General features: G+C 43.7%; 1 protein-coding gene across 1 annotated transcript; it reads left to right on the forward strand.

Annotated features, from left to right (window-relative positions):
- Positions 1-1,765: 1,765 nt before the first annotated feature.
- On the forward strand, positions 1,766-23,083 carry Slc16a1 (solute carrier family 16 member 1). Its single transcript, XM_038311430.1, has 5 exons — positions 1,766-1,900; positions 12,877-13,136; positions 16,795-16,938; positions 18,057-18,902; positions 21,203-23,083. Exons 2-5 carry the CDS (start codon positions 12,920-12,922, stop codon positions 21,475-21,477), a joined length of 1,482 nt encoding a protein of 493 aa, XP_038167358.1. The 5' UTR covers positions 1,766-1,900; positions 12,877-12,919; the 3' UTR covers positions 21,478-23,083.
- Positions 23,084-23,420: the final 337 nt, after the last annotated feature.

The raw sequence follows: 23,420 nt of genomic DNA on the forward strand, positions 1-23,420 counted from the left end.
CACTGTTATCACCAGAATGTTCCAAGTACTTCCCCCTGCCCCTTTCTTTCTGTGATGCTGAATATCAAACCCAGGGCCAGACTCCTGAAAACTAAATATGGTACCACTGAACAACCCAGGCTTACACTAACAATCCTAAAGCATAGCTGTTTGAAGTTCCGACCACCCCAATGATCTGAAGAGAGTTTCCCTTTTATCGGATATAAAAGGCAAATTATTGCTCATAAGCAGTACTTGGTGGACTTCATATTGGAGCCTGCTAACATGATGAACGCCTACTGAAAAGAGGCAAAAGGCCTTCTCTTCAATCTCTAGGTCTTCATTCACAGAGGAGAATTATAGGGCCTATTTCAGAGCGTTGGAAAGTTGAGTGCAGCCGAGGAGAGGCTGGAAGGCACGGATGTGGAATGCAGCAAGCATCTAGAGGAAGACTGCCGGCCAGCCCTCATCAGATAATTTCCTCACCAGGTGTGGTGGCGCACGCCGTTAAATGGCTGCATTCCCGAGGCAGAAGCAGGAGGATCTCCTGAGTTTGAAGCCAGCCTGGTCTACAGAGTTCCAGGACAGCCAGGGCTACACAGAGAAACCTTGTCTACAAACTTCCCTTACCCCCTCAAAAATAGCAATTTATCACTTCAACCGATTTTGGTAACTGGGGTGAATCAAGAACCAAAAATGGCTCTCGTGACACATCAGGCTCTTGAGTTTTTTTTTTTTTTTTTTTTTGGTTTTTTGAGACAGGGTTTCTCTGAAGCTTTTTTAGAGCCTGTCCTGGAACTAGCTCTTGTAGACCAGGCTGGCCTCGAACTCACAGAGATAGGCTCTTGAGTTTTGATTTTTAAACACTGGTCACTTCCTAGCTTGGTGACGTCTTCACCTCGTGAAGCCCAAGGTTTCTTATTTACAAAATCTTCTTAGGTAGACCCTAAACCTCCAAAGGTTGTGAGAATCATACAAGTCAATTCTGGTGCAGTGCTTAGGATGCAACGGTCCCAACTCTACTAGCTATAATTCCATCCCGTCCCCCAAATCCATAGAGACTGTAAAAATCTGGCCTGAGAGCACGCTCACGTCCGCGTTTTCCGACGTGCGCACCCTCTGCCCCAGGGCCAGGCTCTCCGGACCAACTCGTCCTTAAACTCAGCGTTCATCAAATGCCACAGGTCAGGCTCTGTGACGAGACACCTGGCGTAAAATTGCACATTAAACTTCCTAACGCCTCCACCGCTGCTGACTTAGCACGAGGAAACAGGCCCGGAGCGTTCCAGCAACTTCCCCGGGGCTCCAAGCCCGCGTTCCAGGCCCACATTGGAGCCCACCAGGGTCCGAGCAGCACCGCATCCATTCAAACTCCGCCCGTCCATCATCCTCCGCACCTCAGGGTCGGCCTCAGGGCAGCTTTTCCCTTTTCTCCCGCAGAGCCTGAGGAGTGAGGCCCGTGATGGCGTCCCGGGCACGCGCGAAATGCAGCAACCCTTCCCATCGCTAAAACAGCCCTCAGAGCGGTCGGTGCGGGGTCTCCCGGCCCCGGCGCCGGGTCACGTGGCGGGGAAGGGGGCGCCGGCGCGCGCGGCCGAGCGGGCGGGCGCGCGCAGCCGACGGCGTGTGGAGGCGCGAGATGCAGAGCAGGGAGTATGTATGGCAGGGAGGGGGCGGCGGCCGGGAAGGCTGACTCCACCCCCTGTGCGCATGCTCCGGCCCCCGCGGGTTATAAAGCAGCCGCGCCTGCCCCGCCAGACAAAGTGGCGAGCTGCGACGTGACTGGTCGGTCGTGTGGGTGCTGCAGCCAACGAGCCCGGCGGCGGCGGCAAGGGACGCGAGCTGGACTCCGGGTTCGGAGGAACTGCGGCCCGCGCCGCCGCGTCACGCACACTCCGGGAGCCGCCAGACACACATAACGGTTAGTCCGGGGCTGAGCGGGCAGCGCGCCACACGGACTCTGCGGTGCCCTTGGTGCCCTGGTGGGGTCGCCCGGTCCGCCGGGGCACGCGGAGACTTCCCGTCCGCGGGTCAGGAGGGCGGCCCCGGCAGAGGGCATCCTGGGCGCGCGGGAGCCGCGTGGCCCCGGCACGCGGCGTGGGTGAAGGGGACCTTCAGGCGCTGGGCACAGCGTCTCGCCCGGCCGGACCGCGCGGGCCCCGCGGTCAGGTGTGGCCGCCGGGCTGCGGGAGTCGGGTCACGGTGCCCGGTGACCTTGGGAGACGCTTCCAGCCCGGTCTCCAGCGGGCGCCTGGAGAGATGCTTAGCTCGGAAGAGGGACGACCTGAGGCCGGTTCACGTGGTGCACTCCTGCCGCCTTCGGCTCGGAGGGAAGGGACCGACTGGGGCGGGAGTTATTTAGGACTCGTGGCATGCCCGCCCAGCCTCCCCCGCCTGCCAATCGGTGTCCCACCTGGTGACTCGCTAGAGTGGTGTGAGGAGCTGCCTTGCCGACCGCCGCGACTAGACTGCGGGCTTCGGGTGAACTTTGAGGAAGGGGCGGGAGGTTGGGATAGGGGCTCTTTGTGGTCCAACCTGTGGCTTCGGTGCGTCTGCCGGCGGGCACGGGGGTCGCGAGGCATCCCTGGAGAGAAGACTGAAATAGCGTTACATTTGGCTAGGTGCTTGCCTTCTGTGCCAAGTACATCCTTTTTCCGAGTGCATTTTTAACCTTTCTTGATGGTGGCGTATTTGGTGCAACCAGCAGTTGCGAAAACTAGTTTCTGATCCGCTCAACCAGGAAACGCACGTGTTACTACTTCAGTCTTTTCCCGTTTTCCACTGGCTCATTATAAACCCGGCGTCTCCTGCTAGTGGTTACACAGTGACAATCTGCTTTTTTTTCTTAATTAACCGTAATTGATTTTGAAATCTTCAGGCATATTCGACTTAGGCTGGGGATGTGTTAGCTCAGTGGTAGAGTACCTGCCTGGCCTACCATGCCTGAGGCCCCAAAATTTGATCACCAGCATTGACCATAAAAAAACCTCTGATTTTGTAACAAAATGAGTGCATGCTGACGTGTGAGATTAGTAATTGTACGAGAGTTGGAGCAAGGGTGGATAGGAGCTAAGTCAAGCAGGGTTCTTTTTTTTTTTATCTCAGTTGCCAGCTGAATACGGCAAGAAAGACTGTATCTCGTTTTTGCTTACTTATTTTAGTTGGTTGCTAAATGGTGATTCTGAATCTAAGTCTTTGGCGGTATATATGTGTGTGTGTGTGAGAGAGAGAGATAGGGTCTCACTTTGTGGATTTAGTCTCTCATAAATTAAATCCACGGTGTGCAGGTAGGAGGTATAGGCTCCACATAGTGAAACCCTTGTCATTTAACGAAGTAAAAATAAACTGTAATTGTGGGGTTTGTTTTATTTTGGCGTGTTAGGTGGGGGATCAGAGACAGGCTTTCTCTGTAATCTCTCTGGCTGTCCTGGAATTGGTTCTCTAGACCAGACTGGCCTCGCAGGCAGAGATAGGTCTGCCTCTGCCTCCCCGGTGCTGGGATTGAAGGTGTGCAACGCCACACCCTTCCTAGAATTACTTTTTTAAATGAGTGGATTTCAGTAATTTCATTGTAGGTTCAAGTAGGTGCTGTTTATCAGATTACAGTGACCTTGTTAACTATGCAAATTCTTAGTTTGAGGAGCATTTTAAGCTTTTTAAAGATTTAGCTGTGGGTTTATATAATAATCCCTAAACAGATTAAGGGCAGGGATGTGGGGGTGTGTGATTATGAACACCTCAACTCCAGCAAAAAATAGTATTAATTAATATTTTCCAACTTGTTACACCCGTCATCCCCGCTACGCTCCAGTTCATTTCCTAGCATGCCTTCCATCTAGGGTCCTGATCCTTGTATATTGCCCACTTGGCTGTTTTTGTTGCCGGTGAGGACTTGAGCACAAGGAAAATGGAAAGTTGTGAATTGAGAAATTTAGGGTTCAGCAGTGAGTGGACTCTAGCACTTACTTACCCTTGGGGTTTGTAATCTAGCTGGGATGGAGATACAGCTAAGTTCTCTTAGCAAAGAGTTACTGAGTTTTACGGGAGACAGTAAGTTACCATGGGGACAAATACTGTATTGTGTATGTGAGAGAAGATGCTCAGTGTGAGGAAACGCCGGCGGTGTCTTTCTGAGGAAATACTATTTATCTGAGGCTTGACAAGGGAGGAGCAAGGCAGGCATAGGTGGTGATGGGTTGAAAGGGCATTGCAGAGTACTGAAGACAGTGCCAGGCTGTGCAGAAGCTGAAAGAACTTCACCAGAGTCTAAAGCAGAGAGGTCAGAAAGGAGGGAGGGGCAGACGGCCCGCTAATGGAGGGCCTTCAGTCGTTTTAAAGACTCAGGAAAAGACTGAACAGTTTGGAATTGTACTTTTGAAGTTGTTTGAAAGCTGTTTAAGGATGTGGCTGAGCAGATTTGCATTTTAGGAGTATCATTTTGGATACTGTGGAAAAAAGGGTTAAAGGGGCTTCAGAGTGGCCATATGAGAATACCTGGTGGGAAGCTTCGAAAGGGAAACACAGGTTTTGAGTTAAGGTTATAGCACAGGTTGATAGCTGGAGCAAATACAAGCTTTATTTTCATTTTAACCAGTGGGAGTTCTGAGGTAGTGTGGCTCCTCCACCAGAACTGTCCAACTTATAAAACTTGTAGATAAAATTCAAAGCTCTTTCTGCTCTTGTCTTTTTATTGGTAAAGTTGAAATTTTTTGTTTCCTCTTTACCTTTCTCTACAGTTTAGTGTGAAAACTTTAATCACAAGAAGTTGATCATTGCTATCCCTGTCCAACTTTCCCCAGTTTCTGCTTGGTTGTTGTGAATTAAGCAAATCCTAGATTAAATTATTTCATTTCTAAATATATTGGTACATAGTTCTAAAAGAGAAGTTTATTTATTCACTCATTTATTATTATTGGTTTTTCAGGACAGACTTTTCACTATGCAGCCTTAGAACTGTGTAGTCTTAGAACTTGCTCTGTAGAACAGGCTGGCCTCAAATTCAGATCAGCCTGCCTCTGCCTTCAGAGTGCTGTGACTAAAAGGCATGTGCCACCACTTGCCTGGCATAAAAGAGATATTTTTTTAATTTACTAAATTATTTTTAGATCTAGGGACTCATGTATCCCAGGCTGGCCTGGAACTCACTGTACCAAAGGGTGACCTTGAACTCCTGACCTCCTGCCTCTCTGGGACACAGGTGTGCACCACCACACCCAGTTTATGCAGTGCTTTGGATCAAACCCAACTTTAAACCAGGCAGTGGTGTGCCGCCTTTAATCCCAGCACTCGGTGGAGGGCAGAGGCAGGAGGATCTCTGAGTTTCAGGACAGCTAGGACTGTTACACAGAGAAACCCTGTCCCCCCCCCAAAAAAAAAAACAAACAAAAAAAACCCCAACTTTATATTCATAGTTATCTATCTGAAAGATAGTCTTCAGAAATCCACAGTCACATTATCCCATTATCCTACCTTTAAAAATTAACATCATCAAATACCCATCAATATTCAGATTTTCCCAAATTGTATTTATATTTATTCATTGATCTTGTTTTTTAATAATTGGTTCCTTTGATCAAGGATACAAACAAGGTTATATGTTCTATTTAGTTGATATCTGTGAAATCTTTAGGTTCCTCATCTACGTAATTGATTTGAAGGAAACAGGCCTCCTTGTTTTCCCCATTTGGGATTTTGATGAATTTGTCCTCGTGGCATAGTTTTAATATGTCCTAGTTTTGCACATCCTGCTGTCTTTTGTATTTCCTCTAGTTGGGAACCCATTTGAAGACTTGACGAGCAGTCGGGGTTTTTACTTCTGAATAAAGGTTTAGGAGAGAGATAAGTATATTTCATGTTTGCCACTTCTACTTGGAGACTGATGGGGTTTTCCTCTTCCTGATGTATTCACAACCTATTCTATCATCTCACTCTGGTTTTAAGAGACAGTAATTTAATTGCACTTTAATTTTTACCATTCGTCCTTAATTTACTAGCCAGAACACCTTTACTAAAGGTGTAGTTTGAAGGAAGGGACATTAAAGCACAGTGAGTAGGGCCACCACTGTATAGCACGTGTGTGTTTGAAACCCTCCCTCCCTTAGAGCCTTTAATCCCAGCACTCAGAAGGTAGAGGCAGGCAGATCTATGAGTTTGAGGCCAGCATGGTCTTCATAGTAAGTTTCAGGACAGCCAGGGTTACATATAGAGACCCTGTCTCAAAAACAGACAAACAAACAAATTGAGAACAAACTGGGGTGGTGCACACTTCAGTTCCATTCTGGAGAGAGGGGAAGTTTGAGACCCTTGAGGCTCTCTCTCTTCAGGCTGCCCAACCTGAGCAAGCTCCCTGCAAAATGAGAGACCTTGTCTCAGCAGAAACCGTGCAGACCTGGCTTCCACAGCAACGTGCACCTGCTTGCATGTGTAAACACACATTTTCATGGTTTCCCACTTTCTATCATCTTAATTTGTCTGAGTAGAACTAAGTCTTTTTGAGTCAAGGTCTCACGGTGCAGCACAGTCTGGCGCCAGGAGATCCACCTAACTCTGCGTCCCGAGGGTTGGGATCAAAGGTGTGTACCACCATGCTTGGCAAATTGAATCATCTTAAGCATATTGCTCTCACTAATCTTTTACAATTCTGTATGCTCTTCAACTTACCTAATAAAGTGTCATTTTCTTCCCTGTAATTTTTTTCTTTTAGGGGATAGTGAAAGGTCAGATCTTACAGCCAATCTGTATTGTAGAGAGTGAACCCTAGTATCATGCAAAGAAGGGTTTCAAAGGTCGGCGTTCACATGGTCACAGAATGAGCTTACCTTGACCATAGTATCAAGAAGGGCTTCAAAGGCTGAGCCTTTAGTGGGTATCACTGACCATAAATACATAAGCAGGATCCAGTTCTGTTTATTTTCACACTACCCTGTTGCTGATTACAACCCATAATATTCAATTTGATTTGACAGATTTAGCCTTTGCAGAGAAAATAACTTAAAAATGTTCCGATATTCTAAGTTGCATAACTGGTGGTTGAAAACTGTGTTCCCAATTCTGTTTAACCTGCAGGAATCCTCTGGGCGTGTCGGGGGGTTGGGTGCTGGGGGTATGTATTAGATTTGCTCACAGTTGTGACGAGGTGTCTGACAGAAAACAACTTAAGGGAAGAAGGCTTTATTTAAGCTCAGGTTTTGAGTATTACATCATGGTGGGAAAGGCATGGTGACAGGAACCTGGTGGCAGAAACACAGGCTGCTTGCTCGCATCTGGGCTAGTCAAGAAGCAGAGTTGGGTTACAGACCGCCAGGCCTGAAACTTCCCCTAAGGACTCACCTTCCTCCAGATAGGCCTCACCGCCTAAGAATTCCTCAACCCCCCAGAACAGTGCCACCAGCTGGGGACCAAGTGTTCAGATAATGAACCTGTGGGAAACCGTTTGCTTCCAAACCATAGCAGGATAGAGCCCAATACATAACTGAATGAATGGACTCTTGGGCCTTCTGGTAGAGGCAGTTCTTTGCAGGCCCGATTTCTGGGTCCACAAGGTGGCAGGAGAGAACCCAGCTCTGGACAGTTCCTCTGACCTCCATGGAGTGTGTCCACATACCTTTATACATGTACATTCTTTCTCTTTAAGTAAATTAAAAAAAAAAAACTAAGAGAAAACTTGACACTGTGTTGTTTGTAAACTGTCTGGAGAGTGAAGGTCTTTTAACTTAGTGAAATGGAGTGGGCTTTTCTTTCCTTTTTTTTTTATGTTTTTCTTTGTATCCCTGGCTGTCCTGGAACATTGTATAAACCTGGCTAGCCTTGAACTCAGAAGTCCCCCTGCCTCTGCCTCCCCAGTGCTGGGATTAAAGGTACATGTCACTACCTCCCTGCTAAGGTTTTCTTTTTTTTTTAAATGTCTAAAATTATTTTAAATTTATTTCTTTAGAGAGAAGGGAGTGTGTGTGTGTCTGTGTGTGTGGAGTGTGTGTGTGTGTGCTGGAGGTTCCTATGGAGGACAGAACAGCTTGAAGAGTTGATCTCAGCATTAAACTCAGGTTATCAGGCTTAGTGGCAAGTGCCTTTACCTGCTGAGTCATCTTGTCAGCCCAGTTCCTTAGTTTTAAGAACCAAAGCAATGCTTTTTACCTGATTTTTCTCTTCTGTTTTCCCATGGGAAGGGTTTCCTCTCTGTCATATCACGTTTTAAATTTATAGTCTGGAGGATTAATCTCCAAGGTGTGTGGGATTCAGTAGGGTTTGTTAATTTGTTGGAATTTCAGCCGTGGTTGTAAGCAGTACCTGTGACTTAGAAATACTAGCAAGACTCCTACTTTGTCAGTTGTTAGACACAGACTGAACGTTTTCACCATTTTAAAATTACTGTGGTTAGTGCACCAATACCTCACAGGATCCAATTAAAGTATTTTGGCAGGTCTACTTTTGAGTTTCATTTTGTGCACTATGCATTTACTCTTTTGTTTTGTTTTATTAAGGATGGGGTCACTTTGACACACTATGTCAACACAATATGCAGATTACCTCAGCCTCCTGAGATTGGAATTACGGGTGTGCCCTGCCATACATACCCTGTAGGAAGAGGGGCCGCTTGTTCTTCCTGGCTGCCCAGCTAGCTTAGACCCAAAATAATCCACAGAAACTATTATTTAAATCAGTGTTTGGCCTATTCGCTCTTAACTTCTTACTGGCTAGCTCTTACATTTTAATTTAACCCATCTCTATTAATCTGTGTATCGCCACGTGGTAGTGGTTTACCAGCTTAAGTTCCCAGTGTCTGTCTCAGGTGGCAGATCCATGGCTTCTCTCCGACTCCACCCTTCTTCCCTCCAGCATTCAGCTTAGTTTTTCCCACCTAGCTAAGTTCTGCCCTGCTATGTCCAAAGCAGTTTCTTTATTCATTAATGGTAATCACAGCATACAGAGGGAAATCCCACACCAATACCCAGTTTAAAAATGTATTCTGATGAGTCCCACAGGTATTATCAAACTGCCACAGGAATCTGACATTCCTGAGGGAAAGGATTCCTCCTGGTTCCATTACTCTTGTGTGAGATTGAGCTAGCCAGAGACCATAATCCTACACAGCAGATAGATCTTGTTGTCATTGGATTATGTAATTGTGATATCACAGGTTAAGTGAATCTTTGGCCATGTAGAGATTTCCACAAATTCAGGCAGAATACTTTTTAGAAAGTGTATGTGCCAGCAATTAAATGGGTATCTTAATTTGATTTGAATTTTCTGGCCCTGTTTTCTAATAGGTTCACATCAGTAAATATACTTCAAATTCATTCAAAGTTTGTCTTCAGCAGCTCAGTTAGAAGAACCTCTAAAGAGGTCATTGAACCTCAGGTCTGAAATTCTTGCAGATTATTACTTCAGCCTCTTGTGATTATAACATTAGTACTTACTCTGTTAGCACTGTCACCTAGACATCAGTCGAGCAGGAGGGAGGCAGGTGGTTTAATAATTACTCTAATTTGAGGAAAATCAAGTACTCATTTGGAAATTGTATATTCCTAATAAAAGATCCAGTAATTATTTTAATGGCAACATAGTGTAAGGTTTGTATCATCAGCAATTAGGAAAGCTATTTAAAGCTGGGCATGTGGTTCAGTGGTTGAGTGCTTGCCTAGGGTTCAGTGTGTTTAGCAATAAGTGCTCTACAAAAAGCTACTCACGAGATAGGACAGTATCACTGCAGAAGCTATCTTTCTGGATCTGGAGTTTAGTAACTACATGTAGTACCATTGGTGGATGTTTAGATTGCTTTTATGTCTGCCTCTTTTAATTTTTTAGGTTATTTGTATAGATGTGTTTGTACAGGAAGGGAAGGCAGAGGACAGTTTGCAAGTCATCTCTCTTACCTTTTGAAGATTCCAGGGATCAACTGGGATGGGCAGACTTGCTGGAAAGTATCTTCACCCACCGAGCCACTCACCAGCCCAAGTCTTGCCTTTGTTTTTTACTAACACTGCAAAGCACAGGGAAGTACAGATGTGTCCTTGACCCCAGATTCCCGTTCTTAGAAGTGTGCTCCCAGAAGAACGATGGTTGGATCAAATGGCAGTTGTAGTCTGAATTTGTCCTATCAACAATATCAGCTGAGCGAGGTGTCCTGTGCTTTTATAATCCCTGTATTCAGAAGTTTGTAGAGGCCAGTTTACACTTTGTGGTGTTTATGTAGTATGAAAATTATACATTTTATAATTGCTGAGTGTTGTGTTAGTTGGGTTCAGCAGTCAGAATTTTACTTTTTATAGATGCTTTACCCCCCCCCCCTTTCTTGGGGGTGGGGTGGTAACTGCAGGAGACTAAACCCAGGGCTGGGCCTTGTGCATGCTAAGTTAAACATTCTGCTACTGAGATTCACTTCCATTTTCCCTCCCTCCCTCCCTCCCTCCCTCCCTCCCTCCCTCCTTCTCTGTGTGTGTGTGTGTGTGTGTGTGTGTGTGTGTGTGTGTGTGTGTGTGACCTGCTCTCCCAGGCCTGCACCTCCTGAGTGCTGGTGTTTCTGCCATGCCCCATTGTGCTTGGCTTCTGTGTTCTTAGAAGGCACATTTTCTCATCACTCCTTCATGTGTTTTTTAATCCCCCGTTACTTTTTAAGGTTATAACCTTTAAGCTGGTGGGGCTACTGTACACTGTAAGATTAAAATCTTGAGAACTTCTGTTCTGTCATTTAACTTGAATTTTTACACGTGAAGTGTGTATGTCTGGTCCTGCATCTCCTTTGGGGCGAGGCCGTCTGTGGTGGAAGAGAACTGCTGGTGTAAAACAGAGGGTTGGGGTTTTTTTAATCAGGATTTTTATGTTAGTTATAGCATAATGGTTGTGATAAAATTATGTTGAATCTGTTTCTGGGGTTTTTAATTCCCCCCCCCCCCCCCCGTGCTATTTTGGACACTCGTTTACTTGTGAATCTTAAAGTTACTCAAGTTAAATCTAGATTCTGTAGAAAAGGTATTATTAACTTGATGAGGCAAGTCTTCGTGACTAAAAATTAGAACTGCTTTTTAATTGACAAATCCTAGCTGGCAGCTAAGCACAAAGTTTAATCACGTCCAACACGTATTGCTGTTCTAGTCAGGGCTTGATGTGTTATGTGTGTAGGTGTTATTCTGTATATGTAAATACTCTTCTTGAATTCATCTTTTTAGTAGTTCTTTGGAAATTTTTATGCTTAGATAAAGGAAAAAGAATTAATGCTTGGAGCACCCATACTTAGCAGATTTAAATCCATGAGCATGTTAAGCAGCTTTTTATTATTCAGTCAGGTACGATTTGCTTTTTGTTTTTCAAGACAAGGTTTCTCTGTGTGGCCCTGGCTGTCCTGGAACTTGCTCTGTAGATCAGGCTGGCTTCGAACTCAGATCTGCCTGCCTCAATTTTTAAGAAACCTTAGCTTGTAAAAATGTTTTTAGTTGGTATGAGTGAAATGCCCTACAACAAAAACTTTTCCTCTAGGCTGTTTTTTAAAAGAATAATCTAGAGACTTACATTCAGGTTGGACTTTTAAATGATTTTCTCAGGGTGGCTCCCTGTGGTCTTTCTTGACCCACTCTGTTACAGAAGAAATGTGCAGCTTACTCGTCACATGTCTCACTGGAGTAAAGACCTGGGGTCCCAAAGGAAGGAAAAACTTGGTGCATAGATCTAGGCCAGGACTCTGGAGGGAGAGAGGGGAGGAAGGCAGATCTCATGTTTTCTCTTAGCTGGATTCTTTTTTGGTTTTTCGAGACAGGGTTTCTCTGCAGCTTTCGAGCCTGTCCTGGAGCTAGCTCTTATAGACCAGGCTGGTCTCAAACTCACAGAGATCCACCTGCCTCTGCCTCCCGAGTGCTGGGATTAAAGGCGTGCGCCACCACTGCCTGGCTTTAGCTGGATTCTTCACAGACACGTATGTGTGTGTAAAGCATGGGGCAGAGTGGAGGTGAATTCGTTGTCGTAGTTGTTACGCTTGAGAAGGGGCTGGGTGCAACTGTGGGCAGTCGTTTGGATGTCAGTGAAACTCACTTTGTACACTAACAACAAACTGGGCGTGTAGGGGAACAAAACCTATAACTCCAGCACTTGTAAGGTAGGTGCAGAATCAGGATATTGAAGCCAGTTTCAGCCACATAAGAATTTGAAGTCAGGGGCTGGAGAGATGGCTCAGAGGTTAAGAGTACTGGCTGATCTTCCAGAGGCCCTGAGTTCAATTCCCAGCAACCACATGGTGGCTCACAACCATCTGTAATATGATCTGGTGCCCTCTTCTGGCCTGCATGCATACAAGGGGGCTTAACATTGTGTATACAATAAATAAATACATCTTTAAAAAAAAAAAAAAAGAATTTGAAGTCAGCCTGAGCTGAATCCTCAAAGCAACCAATTTTTTTAAAAAAAGATACTGGAAAGGCCACTAACCTTATTCTCTTTCCCTAGTTAGACTGGGTGTTGTTACACAAGTGGTATCTGCACATTTACTGCAGTTGAAATCTGTTTTACTTGCTTCGTTAGAGGAACTGGCAATTTTAGAGTATGTGGTGTTTATTTTCCATAGAGTGAATTGGTTAAATGTTCACTGCCCAATGCTGCTAAAGAGCCATTAAAAAGAGAATCATGTAGAATAAAGTCCAAAGAAACAAAAGGTTGGAAACCAAACAGAAGAGGAAGAGAGTAGGTCCATTGGATTATGGGGGTGACAGGCAGGGTTTCACTGTGTACCCTTCCTTCCCTGACCTGAAACAACAAAACCCAGCAAGATTATTTTCTTTGTCACTCAGGTGATTAAAGCCGTTATTCAGTGTGGCTCTGTGTCAAGAGCCAAGCAACTGTGTCTGTTACTGCAGAAAAAGGATGTGGACGCTGTTTTGTTGTTGACATTTCCCCCCATTTCATATCTTTCAGATACTAGATTTGTACTGAAGTTTGGGATTCATCTTCACTTAAAATGCCACCTGCAATTGGAGGACCAGTTGGATATACCCCCCCAGATGGAGGCTGGGGGTGGGCAGTGGTAGTTGGAGCTTTCATTTCTATTGGCTTCTCTTACGCGTTTCCCAAATCCATCACTGTCTTCTTTAAAGAAATTGAAGGTATATTCAACGCTACTACCAGTGAAGTGTCATGGATATCATCCATTATGCTGGCTGTCATGTATGCTGGAGGTGAGTACCCACTATGGCCTGCTCGTTTAACTCATTAGGCAGCCAGAGTTTGTACTTTTGGGTTGTTTTTGTTTTGTTTTTCAAGACAGGGTTTCTCTGTGTGGCCCTGGCTATCCTGGGACACCTCTGTAGATTGGTCTGGCCTCGAACTCAGAGATCCACCTGCCTCTGCCTCCTGAGTGCTAGGATTAAAGCTACTACCACCTGCTGAGTCTGTATATTTTAATATCTTACTCATTGAAGTTCTTTGAGGTTGCACTTGCTGAAGTTTTGTACTGAGGAGCATGTTTTCTATCCCTGGTAACTGGCATCTCTTACTCCCTTCATTCCATTATGGCTTTTTGGAACAGAATTGAAAGCGTGAGGAGCTCGAGTATTAGCTGTGCTTTGAAAGCTCTCATAAAATGACTGTGTAAACCTTGTTCCTCTTGCTCTATGCCAGACACTTGGAAAGTAAACATCTTTAAGTAATGAGTTGCAAGATATTAAAAAGTTACTCAAATGTCTGGAATAATAGTTCAAAGCCTCAGGTAAAATCTGTAATTTAGGGTGGGGCCTGTCCCATACGCACAAAGAGGTGAAGACAACTGACACCCCTCATGGCTGGCATGCACACATGTACACACGCGCACACATACCAAAAAACAAAGACTAAATAAAATGTCCCCTTGTTCCTATGTTATGAGTTATAAAAGCATTTTGGTTGAACTTAAACTTGAATTTTATCATTTTTCCCCCTTTTATTTACTTTGACATGGTGTGGAGGCTATGTAAAAGTAAATTGAGGGCCGGGCAGTGGTGGCGCATGCCTTTAATCCCAGCACTCGGGAGGCAGAGGCAGGCGGATCCCTGTGAGTTCAAATCCAGCCTGGTTTACAAGAGCTAGTCCAGGACAGCTAGGACTGTTACACAGGGAAACCCTATCTGAACACCCCCACACACAAAAAAAGTAAATTGCTTATTTAAAGCAGTATATCTTACCTGGAGACATCAAACTACAATTAAACGTAAAAGCTTGAGGTTGTTTAGTAGGAATTCTGGAGCAAATTTATTTAACCTGGTGGACAGTGTTCTGTGTTGTTAGCGATCTAACAAGATGTTTATGAAGATTCTGTTCTGCGTTTCAGTGGTGAATAACTTAGTTGGTAGTAGATTCAGCAGTCTTTCCTAAGCTCCTTGAGTACAGTTTTGAGTGATAGAGAACTCTACATCTGGGATTCTTTTTGATGTTATTAATAAGCCCACAAAAACAGCACTGTGTCGTTAGTTGAGGTCATAATTTAATTAAACATTATTAAGTTGGTTGATTTGAAGAGGGATAAATGGACAGAAGCAGCAGTTTGAAGACCTTTTTCCTCCTGTATATTTTTGTCTTTAACTTGAAAAAATTATTTTATGCGCGTGGGTGTTTTGCCTGTATGTGTGCCTGTGTATCATATGTCTGCCTGGTGACCCTGCAGGCCAGGCTTCAAATCCTTTGGCTCTGGCTTCCATTGGTGCTAGGAACCAAACCCAGGTTCTCAAAAAGAAGCCAGAGCTCTGACAGTTGCGCGCTCTCCAGCAGTCCTCCCTCCCTCTTTCTTGGTTGGTTGTTTGGTTTTTTTGACAAGGGTCTCTCTATAGAGTCGCTCTACATAGAGCCTTCGGGATAACCTGGCCAGCCTCACAGATCTTCCTGCCTCTGTCTCCTGGACGCTGGGATTAAAACCCTGTTTGTTTCACTCTTGTCTTTAACATTGCTAACACTGTTCTGTTTGGGCTATTTAAATATGTTTCAAAATAAATTTTCAGGGCTAAATTATGTCACCTTAAGATTTTTATTTATGTGTATCTGTGTCTGGTTTTTGTGCATGTGAATGTAGTGGCCAGAGGCCAGAAGATATCATTGAATCCCATGACATTGGAGACGTAGACAGTTGGAAGCTGCCTACTGTAGGTGCTGGAAACTGAACTCAGGTCTTCTCAAAGAGCAAGTGCTCTTAGTCACTTTGCCATCTCTCTGTTCCCAGACATCTTTCAGGCGACAGTAGTCTTTAGGGCTTGAGCTTTAATCTTCCCTGATCTCTATAAACAGATTTTGATTAAACATCCAGAGATACTCCAGTCAATGTTTGCATGTTTAAGCAGACTGCAAACCAGAACGTCATTCATATGTTAGCTGCCAGATTTTCCTCAAAAGTCAGTGATGTCAGTTGCACTAATTGCACATGATACCCTCCTTTGGGGAAGATTCCTTTGTCCTCGCCCAGTTAGTGAGTTAACTAGCATGTTTCTCTAATTTGTGTGACAGTGGGCCTATTAGCTCCTCTTTCTGTTTTTGAAGATAGCTAATTAGGACCATTTTTTTCTAAAGTAACTGAAAGATTACATCTCATGAACTTTGGCAGGATTCTTATTGAATGGCTATTCTATTTGGTTGTTTTCTAAATAATTCCCCTAAGAACTTTCATCACTATACAACTGTCAGTCCTTTAAACCGTGCACTTGGATTTTTTGTTTATTTGTTGAAGCAGGGTCAATATGGACCAGGATGATCTTAAAGTCACAAATGTCCTTCCTCCTCTCTCCTCTGCCTCCCAAAGATTAAGATTAAAAATGTGAGCCACCATAGCTGGCCAAGGAGAAAAGATCTTAGTGCTTTTGTCATTTTTCCATTTTTTTGATATTTCAAATATTATAACTTAAACTTCATGGAACAACAGTATGGCAATATTTATTTTAGAATTATAAAGACATAGATTTCTGAGACTCTGACCTAATTTTTTCCTGAAGTTCCTGGCTGTCAATACCCTTGCTTTTGGGCTGAGTTTTAACATGAATGTTTTCCCTCCATGTGAAAATGGAGCCCAGAGCCTTGCTTATTTGTGGTCATCTCCTGTAACCAGGGAGGTTTACCGGGTCCTGCAGTCATTCTTTCCACAAGTCCTTTGTTATGAAGTGTGAAACTCAAATGTTTTAATAATTATAAAAAAGTTGAATATCACTCATTTTATAATCAGCAAAATTATTAGCTTTTCTTTTTGTTGTTTATATAAGATAAGCAAAGCACCAACACCATGGCAAAGTTTTCACACAACAGCATAAAATGCAGTTATGTTTATGAACCATGGGAAGATGGACATCGTTAGTTTTATTAGGAACTGTGTCGTAGGAAGGGGGATGTGACTTAATGGTAGAGTCCTTGCCCAGCATATGTGATAGTTAGAATTCTCCAACACTAAAAAATGACAGCTTTAAAATCCCATTTAATCTGCTCACCTAGCCTATCATTTCATTCATTCCTATCCCCTTGAGTGGCTAGATCAAGCTTGAGTTGACTGGTGCCTGACTTGACTTGCTGTAAGTTCCTGGTTTTTGAGGCAGGGACTCATAGCCTAGTTTGGCCTTGAACTTGCCGCATAGATGAGGGTGACTGGTTTTGTCACCTTCATACTGCTATGATCATAGGAGTATTGCTTGCCATGCATTGACAGCCTTGTGCCACTAGCCATCCTCCATCAAGCATTTCTTCACATTGGGACCGCGCAGGATTAGAACCAAGTCATTTTATTCAACTCAGTACCTCAGACAGCTAGATATACGGGGAAATTTTTTTCCGGTTTGTCTTTTCTTGAATATGAGAGTTTATACTACTACATTTTTTTAAATTCTCTCCTAGGTCCCATCAGCAGTATCCTGGTGAATAAATATGGCAGCCGTCCAGTAATGATCGCTGGCGGCTGTTTGTCTGGTTGTGGCTTGATTGCAGCTTCTTTCTGTAACACAGTGCAGGAACTTTACCTGTGTATTGGTGTCATTGGAGGTGAGTAGCTACTGATTAGTTTCGTATTTATTTATTGTCACTATTTGATAATGCGCTTGATAAATGTTATTTTAGAGAGCTGCCGATTCACTCAGTACTAGTGAGATGGCTCAGTGGGTCAAGGAAGAACCTGTCTTTCCCTGGATCCACATGGTGTCAGGAACGAACTAGCTCCACAGGGGTGGCCTGCACTCTCACCATGGCACAGACATGCACATGCATGTTGTTGTTGTTGTTTCTTTCTTTCTTTTGGTTTTCCGAGACAGTTTCTCTAATTGCCCTAGAACTCGCTTTGTAGACCAAAATGACTTTATAAAGTTAAACTCTTGCCATACAATATGTAGTTATTGTTAATTTAATTGTGAGACAATTGCATTCTTAGGAATAGACAATGGTAGCAGTGCAAGGTGGTGCACACCTTTAATCCCACTACAAGAGACAGAGGCAGGCAGATATCTGTGAGTTTGTGAAGAGCCAAACTCAAAACCAGAAAAAAGAATAAACAGGGAAAGATAAATTTATGCAGTGATTCATGGAAGGGTATTCATTGGTTTTTCTCTTTTTCCCAAGAATAGTTTTGTTTTGGTTTTGGTTTTTGGTTTTTTTTTCAAGGCTGGGTTTCTTCTTGTAGCCCTGGCTGTCCTGGAACTCAGAGATCCACCTGCCTCTGCCTCCTGAGTGCTTAATTAAAGGCGTGTGCCACCACCTCTAGGCTCATTTCAGAAGTGTTACTTGGATAGCACAGACCAAAAGAAAAAAAAATGAACTGTTGAATATTACGACATTCAAATGTATGGCCTGCCATACTGTTTCTTCAGTGTACAAACCTTTTTTTTGTTTACACCAAAAAGGATGAAATTTTGTTTATTTTTATCATTTTCTGTCTGCTGTGTATTATGATCAGCTTCTCATGTCATTCATTATATGAGACAACATGCATCAGATTCCCTGAGCTTCCCTATGGATGCTGGGAATCCAACGCAGGTCCTCTGCAAGAGCAGTACATGCCCTTAGCCACTGGGCCATCTTTTCAGCCTCATTTATTCTTGTCTTTGCTTGGTAGGTAATTTCAAAAATAACTTCTATTTATGACAGTGTTGTCTTTGTTCCTTTCCTAGGTCTTGGGCTTGCTTTCAACTTGAACCCAGCTCTGACCATGATTGGCAAGTATTTCTACAAGAAGCGACCACTGGCCAATGGGCTGGCCATGGCAGGCAGTCCTGTGTTCCTCTCTACCCTGGCTCCACTTAATCAGGCTTTCTTTGGTATTTTTGGCTGGAGAGGAAGCTTTCTAATCCTTGGGGGCCTCCTGCTAAACTGTTGTGTAGCTGGTTCCCTGATGCGACCAATAGGCCCTAAGCCAGGCAAGGTAGAGAAACTAAAGTCCAAAGAATCTCTTCAGGAAGCTGGAAAATCCGATGCAAACACAGATCTCATTGGAGGAAGCCCCAAAGGAGAAAAGCGATCATTCTTGCAAACAGTTAATAAGTTCCTGGATCTCTCCCTGTTTGCCCACAGAGGCTTTTTGCTGTACCTGTCTGGAAATGTGGTCATGTTTTTTGGACTCTTTACTCCTTTGGTCTTTCTTAGTAATTACGGTAAGAGTCAACACTATTCCAGCGAGAAGTCAGCCTTCCTCCTCTCCATTCTGGCCTTTGTTGATATGGTAGCCAGACCTTCCATGGGACTTGCCGCCAACACCAAGTGGGTCAGACCTCGGATCCAGTACTTCTTTGCTGCTTCTGTTGTTGCAAATGGAATCTGCCATTTGCTAGCCCCCTTGTCTACAAGCTACGTCGGCTTCTGCATCTACGCGGGAGTCTTTGGATTTGCCTTTGGTTGGCTCAGCTCTGTATTATTTGAAACATTGATGGACCTCGTTGGACCCCAGAGGTTCTCCAGTGCTGTGGGCTTGGTGACCATTGTGGAATGCTGTCCTGTCCTCCTAGGGCCACCACTTTTAGGTATAGTATATCCCTACATGATTCTGTCCTGGTTATAAAAGTAATATGTAGAAAGGAGCTCTACCTTTAAAGCACAAATGGACAATATAATGCGTTTTAGTAATAAGAAACATTTTGGTCGGGGGCTGGAGAGATGGCTCAGTGGTTAAGAGCATTGCCTGCTCTTCCAAAGGTCCTGAGTTCAATTCCCAGCAACCACATGGTGGTTCACAACCATCTGTAATGATGTCTGGTGCCCTCTTCTGGCCTTCAGGCATACACACAGAAAAAATATTGTATACATAATAAATAAATAAATATTAAAAAAAAAGAAACATTTTGGTAATAGGCAGAAGAGTAGATCTTTCTTCTTCTTTTTTTTTTTTTTTCCTTTTTTCTTTTTTTTTTTTCGGTTTTTCGAGACAGGGTTTCTCTGCAGCTTTTTTAGAGCCTGGCCTGGAACTAGCTCTTGTAGACCAGGCTGGCCTCGAACTCACAGAGATCCACCTGCCTCTGCCTCTGCCTCCCGAGTGCTGGGATTAAAGGCGTGCGCCACCACCTCCCGGCTGAGTAGATCTTTCTTAAGGTCAGAGTACATCGGCAGCTATCCTAACCACTGTGTGCATCTTGGATCTAAGATTATTTTAGTAGCCGTTTCATAAGTGAAGTCAAAAGCTTTAAGAGGTGGGATAATTGGACTCAGCTACATTAGTTAACAGTCATTATAGAATTTGAGAACTAAGGTTACTGAACTCATGTGTTTTGTTTTTGTTTTTCAAAGCAAGGTCTCTGTAGTTGTGACTGTCCTGGAACTCGCTCTGTAGATCAGGCTGGCCTCAAACTCAGATCTGCCTGCCTGCTTCCCAAGTGCTGAGATTAAAGGCTTACGTCCCATGTTGGGCTGGTGGTACACACCTGTTATTTCATACTTGGAGGCTGAGGCAGGTTGATTGTGGCTTCAAGATCAGCATTGGCCATACAACCAGATCTTCAGATAACTGTCTCCACAATTGTCCCAACTCCTTTTGGGTGTTCGTGGTGATTTATTTTGGAGATGGGATCTTACTCAACCCATTGACTTTAAACTTGTATAGCCAAAGATTGCCTGGACCTCCTCACCCGACTGTGTTCTCCCCTCAAGTGCTGGGATTATAGGCAGGTGCCCCCAAACTTATAAATGGATTTGGAGGGTGCTCCTTTCCAGCTCCTCCCCACTGAGTTGCTTAATCACGTAATCATGTCAGTTGTCATCCCCCACTCGATCATGACCACCACCCTTTTACACACTCCTCTGTCTTGCTTCAGTATCCTATTCCCTAATTGATTTCCAAGTTTGCAGAGCTTAGCCCTGTCTCTCCAACTTTGCTTTCCACCCTTGGCCTCTTGCTCTCTGCTTTAGGACCCAGCCCTTGCTTTCCTGCTCACAGCCCTGTGCCTTTGCACTGGCTGTTCCGCCTGGATCCTCTCCACCCTCTTTTCCTGGACAGGTCTATCTTCCTACTGTCTCAGCTCCGTGTGATGCTTCAAAAGCAGCAGCATTGCTCGCCCACTCGCTGGTCTCCACCACCCATGTTCTGGTCCAGAGCCCTCCCTGTAGCTCTTGTCAGTTTGTGCAGTAGTTAGCCCTGTGGAGTTCCAGTCACATTGGTCAGGTGGGGAGGTTTCATTGCCATCAGACATCACAAACTTTTGGGAGAGGTTGTGATGCAATTTTCCAAATTGATTTAGTGTTGAAACAGTAAGTAGAGAGGCTTCCTTGTAGCACAGAGGTGGCAGGTGCAGGCCCCAACTGAGACTCTTTGTGTTCCCTTACTAGCTTTATGACCTTGAAGAAGTTACTTAACATCACTGTACTTGAATTTCTGTAACTACTGGAAGATACATTGGGAATTTGGTGCTGAGAGGGTACTGTTGGCTACAGAGCTAAGTGTTCTCTGGAAGTGCCGATAAAGAACTTTGGCCTTGGTGACTGGAGTAGCTCTTTGTGGCCTTGGTGACTGGAGTAGCTCTTTGTGGCCTTGGACACCCTCAAACTTCCTTTGAATTAGTTTTTCATTGTATGTTAAGAAAATGGATTATAATTCCTGTCTTCTCGTTCAGATTTGCCAAGAGTTTGTTTCCAATTTGAAAATAGAAAATACATGGCCAGTCAAAATCAGAGACATTATAAATAGAAAGTTTAGAAATTCATTTTTGTGCTAATGTGTCATTTATGGGTCTTTGAAGTTTGGTTTGGCATCTTTCTGAGAGGATGTTTATACTCTGGGGAAAGGTGTCCTTGTTTGCTCTTACTCATGTAGCCTTGTCTTTTACATCTTTAGGCCGCCTCAACGACATGTATGGAGACTACAAGTACACGTACTGGGCTTGTGGTGTGATCCTCATCATCGCAGGTATCTATCTCTTCATTGGCATGGGCATCAATTATCGACTTGTGGCCAAAGAACAGAAAGCAGAGGAGAAGCAGAAAAAGGAAAGTAAAGAGGACGAGACCAGCACAGATGTTGATGAGAAGCCAAAGGAAATAACAAAAGAAGCACCATCCCCGCAGCAGAACAGCTCCGGAGATCCCGCAGAGGAGGAGAGTCCTGTCTGAACTGAAGCAAGAATTGAGCAGTGTGCAACCCAAGACATCTGAAACCGTTCTGCTGGCCTCTAGTCTACCAGTGGTGCTCAATGCAGACAGTGGACATTTGTGCGGAAAACCTACCAGGTGTTCATTGGTGGAATTTTTTTGTTTTGTTTTGTTTTGTTTTTGTTCACTCCTCACCAATGCCGGAATTTAAAATTTACTATGCTTCAGGTAGGGAGTGGTTGGCAAAGGATATGGGAAAGAAGTAGGGATTTTTCTTGTTTTGTTTTGTTTTAATCTTAGCTTTTAACAGTGTCATGGAGATTATAATGTGCCTTAAGTTTTAGTTTTAGAACTCTTTAGAGAGCCTTAACTTTTAAAACCATTCTGCTGAATTCATCTATTTTAAATGTTGTTTTAAAAGGAAAAATAACAACTAACTTGCTTGAGGTAACTTTAACCTTAATCTTGTTTTGTTGTTGTTTGTAATGCTTTGTCAGAATTGCTACTGGAACATTTATGGACAGAAATAATAGTTAAAAAGTTGGAGGTTTATAAAAAAAACTGACTAAAGTATTTTTCTAGCATCATAGTTGCCTGGCGTAGGGGCCTGCTGGGTATATATTTAAGAAATCTAAAGCATGAAATTCTGGAAACATCTTGGCTGTCATAGCCACAGTCTGTCTGTCACCTGCTGGGTGCTTTCTCTCAGATGCTTACTACAAGCCTAGTGCTAGAGTGTCACTAAATTGCTACCTTCGCTCCTGTTCAGAGACATTGAGTGGTTAGAAGTCATTGCCATTTTTGAATTCTACTGCAAAAAGGTTAGTATTAAAATCTATAAAACATTATTCAACACAGTCTGATTTAATATAGACAGGCATCAGCTGACTTCAACTTGGGTTTTCCAAGACCCTAGTTATGGTTTGAAACTTTTGTTATCTTCAAGTATGTGTGGGTTTGGGGGGATTTGGTGGTTCTGAGGATTGAACCCAGGGACACAGGCATGCTAAGAACATGCTGTACCACTGAGCCACATCCCACCAGCACCCTGGAATCCTCCTTAGACCCTTTTTCTTTGATTTTTGATAGTTCCATTTATATTCTAGTTTAGAACTATATTGAGATACTCAGTACGAACTGAATGTGTGCTATTTGTTTTTTTACATTGTTTTTCAGTATTTGCAAAACCAAGAGGGCCAGAGTTTGGCTCCAGGGAAGCCAATAAAGATAAAATAGGGAGGGAGGGAGTTTAATGAATTCACTTGGCTCAGTAAGTACCCACCTTCCTGCCACATACACCAAGGCTTAAGGAGAAACTTCTATCATGCTTAGAATTATTGGGCATAGTCTTACCTCTACAAACCTTAGCTTTCGTGGCCATTTTCAGTTACCAGAAATGGAGGAAATGGGTTCCGGGTAAGGATGGGAGGAAGAATGAACCTGATTTGAATTGTATTTTTTTTTTAACCCGTTATCTTCTAAATAGAGGCAGAGAAGATAAGACACTGAATTGTTCTCAATGCATTTAAAATACCATTGTAATTGACAGGGTGAAAATAGAGATTTAAAACCTGTGTAAGAAGCCAACTTTTTCCAAATAAAACATTTATTTTATTTTTAGAAAACAGTTCTTCCACATGTTTATTTGAGAGACAATTGCGTTTTCATTTTTATTTTTATTTTGACCTTTGCTAATACTGAATCTGGTTTATATGCCTTGAGACTTGTGGAGTTTTCACTTTTAACACAAGCAGGGGAGGATTTTAAACCCACATGTCTTAAACTTCTGTCACCTGATGCAGTTAGCCTAAGACACAATGGAGAACTGCCTTGCAATGTATGTTGTGGTGGGATTTAGAGAGGAAACCTTGGCAGACATCATTCCAGTTTGGACTCTGTCACCTTCTGTGAAACCATGTCGAACCCTTATGAATTTGTATCCTATAAAAATGAAAGTTTCAGCC

Source organism: Arvicola amphibius, chromosome 14, assembly GCF_903992535.2.
Source record: "Arvicola amphibius chromosome 14, mArvAmp1.2, whole genome shotgun sequence".
Taxonomy (NCBI): Eukaryota; Metazoa; Chordata; class Mammalia; order Rodentia; family Cricetidae; genus Arvicola; species Arvicola amphibius.

Bases quoted from the DNA above. Each gene is read 5' to 3' on its own strand.
- Slc16a1 (XM_038311430.1), top strand. From the start codon at position 12,920: ATGCCACCTGCAATTGGAGGACCAGTTGGATATACCCCCCCAGATGGA. The intron at 16,939-18,056 runs GTGAGTAGCTAC...TTCCTTTCCTAG, and splicing joins GTGTATTGGTGTCATTGGAG to GTCTTGGGCTTGCTTTCAAC. The intron at 18,903-21,202 runs GTATAGTATATC...TTACATCTTTAG, and splicing joins CCTAGGGCCACCACTTTTAG to GCCGCCTCAACGACATGTAT.